Source organism: Frankliniella occidentalis, unplaced genomic scaffold (assembly GCF_000697945.3).
Source record: "Frankliniella occidentalis isolate FOCC.00 unplaced genomic scaffold, Focc_3.1 Scaffold5924, whole genome shotgun sequence".
NCBI classification, from domain to species: Eukaryota; Metazoa; Arthropoda; class Insecta; order Thysanoptera; family Thripidae; genus Frankliniella; species Frankliniella occidentalis.
This window is the reverse complement of record NW_026272959.1, coordinates 1-3,653: the sequence shown is the minus strand read 5'-3', so window position 1 is coordinate 3,653 and position 3,653 is coordinate 1. Positions and strand designations below refer to the sequence as shown.

Here is a 3,653-nt window from a genome sequence, read left to right as displayed (position 1 = left end):
AAAGATTCAACTTAAAAAAAATTGGTTTTAAAATTCCCAAAATTTTTTCCCGTAAAATTAAAATCCTTACCTTCAATCTCAGACTCTTTGTTCTCTCCACCTCTGTCTCACGCCTTGTTCCCTCCACAGACATCTCCTGCGAGGCCGGCTACTACTACGACCTGGGCGACCTGTCCTGCCGACAATGCCGGAAGGGGACGTACTCGCTGGGCGGCGGCATCCTGCTGGAGTCCTTCCAGCAGGACAGGCTGCCCGACGGCTTCACCTCTCAGGTCGAGACCTTCCGCTCGTCCTTCACCACGCACCGGGGCAGCGGGCCCGACATCGACTGCAGCCAGTCCGTACCCTCTCATAGTTATCTTGGTTGGCGCGGGGGTGGCGAGTGGCGATGACCTTCTCTAAGCAACTTCTCTGCTCAGGTTCGGCTGGAAGGCCCGCGGCGGCTACCTAGCCTCGCTCGGGGGCCCATGCGCGGCCACGCTGACGTTCGACGTGCACCTCGTCAAGCCTGGCAACCTCACCTACACCTACCAGTACCCGGACAAGGACGTCATCTTCGACTTTGAGGTACGTCCCTGCCCCTCTCTGGCCTGGCCGTGGCCGCACCCAAGTTTTATGTTTGCTAACTTGACAATGTCCTCCCTTCAGGCGCAGAACGCCCAGTGCCAGAGCCTCCGGGACTCGAAGGAGTTCCGCTGGCCGCAGTACACGCGCGAGGCGGGCGAGTGGAAGAAGCAGTCGGTGCGCCTGCTCACGGGGCAGAACGTGCTGCAGTGGAAGACGCTCGGCATGGACCACGGCCAGAGCCGGCCCGTGCTCATCAAGAACATCGAGATCAGCGGCGTGTCGCTCACGTCGTCCTGCCTGCCGTGCCGGGCGGGCACGTACAGCGCGGGCGGCGCGCGCGTCTGCACCGAGTGCCCCGAGAACACCTTCTCCAACTCGGAGGCGTCCTCGTGCCAGCCGTGCAACCCCGTGACGGAGTACGCGCCCAAGGGGTCGCCGTCGTGCCGGCAGCGGCTGCCCTGCAGTCGCCAGGACTACTACGAGAAGCGGACGCCCTGTGACGCCGACAAGCAGGTACGAGCTTGGATTTTACTTTCCCGAAAAAGTCTTTTTAGGAAAGTTTACAGGAATATTTTTTTAAAGTGTTAATTTTATCCTGAAAAGTTTAATTTTTCTAAAAATTTGGGGGATATAATTCAGGGAAAAGATTTGCATTTTCAAAACCCTAGGCACAAGTTTCGTGGTGCACCTATGCTAACGTGCTTCTCTGTCGTGTCGCAGACGCAGCGCGTGTACGAGTGGATCGCGCCCAAGATCTGCCGCGACGACCTGCCCGGGTCGGAGCAGCTGCCGCCGCCGTCGCCGCGCCGCCAGTGCGCCCCCTGCAACCCGGGCATGGACTACGGCAACGGGTCCACGTGCGAGCCGTGCCCGCGGGCGACCTGGAGCGACGGCAACTCGGCGTGCGCGGCGTGCCCGCCAGGCTCCACGCCCAACTACGGCATGCAGGTGGCGCGCTGGGTGGAGCTGCCCGCCTTCATGAGCGCGGCGTGCCTGGAGCCCGACGGCTCGACGTGCCCCAGCGGCGCGGGCTGGCAGGTGGCCGGCAGCCACATACACACGACGCGCCACCACTCGCCCGGCGCCTACCTGCTGCTGTCCATCTCGGTGGGCGGCTTCCGCTCCAAGGGCGGCGTGACGGTCACGGGCCCCGCCGGCGACCACCGCCGCCTCGAGGTGGGCCGCGTCGAGTTCTCGTTCGAGCTGGACTGCGCGGCCGAGTGCGAGTTCGTGTTCCTGCAGACGAGCGAGACGAAGGGCATGACGCTGGTCGAGAGCTGGTCGCAGCGCCAGGCCCGCCAGACGTACAGCTACGCCGTCATGCAGAACGACTCGTACACGTTCAGCTGGGCCTTCCAGCGGCTCGGCCAGGGGCCGGCGGGGGCGGCCGACGCCGTGGCCGGTGCCCTGGGACTGGGCGGCGCGGACGACGATGGCGGGCGGCGCGGCTACGTCGACATGGCCAAGATCTTCTGGGTGAACGTGACCAACACCGAGGACGGCGGCGCGGCCTCGTGCCTGCCCTGTCACCGGGACCTGGACTCGGAGGGCTGCCTGCCGTGCCCGCCGGGCCAGTACATGGAGCCCAACGGGACGGGCTGCCAGTTCTGCCCGCCGGACACCACCGCCGTGGAGCCGCTCGTGGCGGCGCGCCTCGGCCAGGAGGCCTGCCAGCCCTGCGGCCCGGGGCTGCACGCCGTCAACGGCGGCAGCTGCGAGACCAAGTGCTACTTCGAGATCGGCGACAACACCTACGACCTGCGGTCGCTGGACACGTGAGTATGGGGTGGTCAAGGACTTCCCTTTGGTGGGGGACGGCACGCTCTGACTGCCTTCATGTTGGCAGGCCTGTGGCGGTGCACGGTAGCCGGCTGTTCACGGCCTCGGGGGCGCAGTACTACCACCTGTTCAACATCAGCCTGTGCGGCACCGGTGAGCCCGCCCAGTGCAGCAACACCATCACGGTGGGCGAGAGCGCGGCGGAGCGGGCCGCCGAGTCCAGCAGCGTGGCGGCCTTCATCTGCAGGACGACCGTCATCCCGGGCCAGGGCCCCGTCGGCATGGGCCAGGGCGAGACCCTCGGCGACGGCGACGTCGACGAGCAGACCTTCTCCACGCAGTCTGTCGCCCTGGGCGACGAGCTGCTCGCCGTCACTACCGACACCTCGTACATGCACATGAAGGTCATCGACGAGTTCGTCCAGGACGACTTCAAGGACATCCGCTTCTACTACGCAACGCCGCTGTGAGTTCTCAGCAATATGACAGTAACGTGCACATGGATCAGCTTTTGCTTTTAGCCGCGAGCTGCCCATGATGCCACTTGTCTCACCTCGCACCCCGTCTCTCCCCCCGAAGGCCGACGCGGTCCTGCCCCAAGGGCCGCACCGCCGTGCTCACGCTGCGCTGCGACCCCACCGAGAACGGCAACTCCACCATCACGCTGCCCGCCCAGTGGCCCGACGGCACCTCGGACGGCTGCAACTTCAACTTCATGTGGAAGAGCAGGTCGGCGTGCCCCTCGTGCGGCACCAACGACTACAAGTGAGTGTTCCTCTTGGCCGCGTCGTCCTCTATCGCGCCGCTCGGACTCACCGCGCGCTTGTGCCCCCCGCAGGACCGTGAAGGGCGAGTGCGTGAACCGCAAGCAGGCGGTGCACTACCTGCCTGCCAAGCACTGTCGCCCGTCCTCGCCGGAGGTCAGCACCGTCTTCGTGGCCTGCACCACGCAGATCCCCCTCGAGGTCCAGGTAGGCGAGGCCGAGCCAGAGTGCCTGGGGCAGTCTTTGTGAAGAGCACGGCGACATTGTGATTGAACCCCGGATGCTCTCGCTGCAGCTCGTCGTGGCCGTGTCGGTGGCGTTGGCGCTGCTGCTGTGCGGCTGCATGATGCACTTCTGGCGCAAGACGCAGAGCCTGGAGTACAAGTACATGAAGCTGGTGCAGTCCAACGGCGGCCGGGACGGCGACATGGACGGCGACGTGGAGGCCGAGTGCGAGCTGCCGCCGGCGGAGAGCTGCGCCCTGGGCGAGGAGGACGCCGAAGAGGAGGACGTGGCCTTCAGTGCGCCGAGCTCGCAGGGGCT

At 65.2% G+C, this 3,653-nt stretch overlaps 1 protein-coding gene across 1 annotated transcript; it reads left to right on the top strand.

Moving 5' to 3' along the window:
* Positions 1–82: 82 nt before the first annotated feature.
* Positions 83–3,644, top strand: LOC113207059 (endosome/lysosome-associated apoptosis and autophagy regulator family member 2-like; the record flags this gene model as incomplete). The annotated part of the gene is made up of 8 exons (XM_052277155.1): positions 83–337; positions 420–567; positions 649–1,080; positions 1,288–2,342; positions 2,414–2,812; positions 2,926–3,111; positions 3,185–3,317; positions 3,406–3,644. Coding segments are annotated over 8 exons (2,847 nt in total), but the record flags the coding sequence as incomplete, so codon positions are not given.
* Positions 3,645–3,653: the final 9 nt, after the last annotated feature.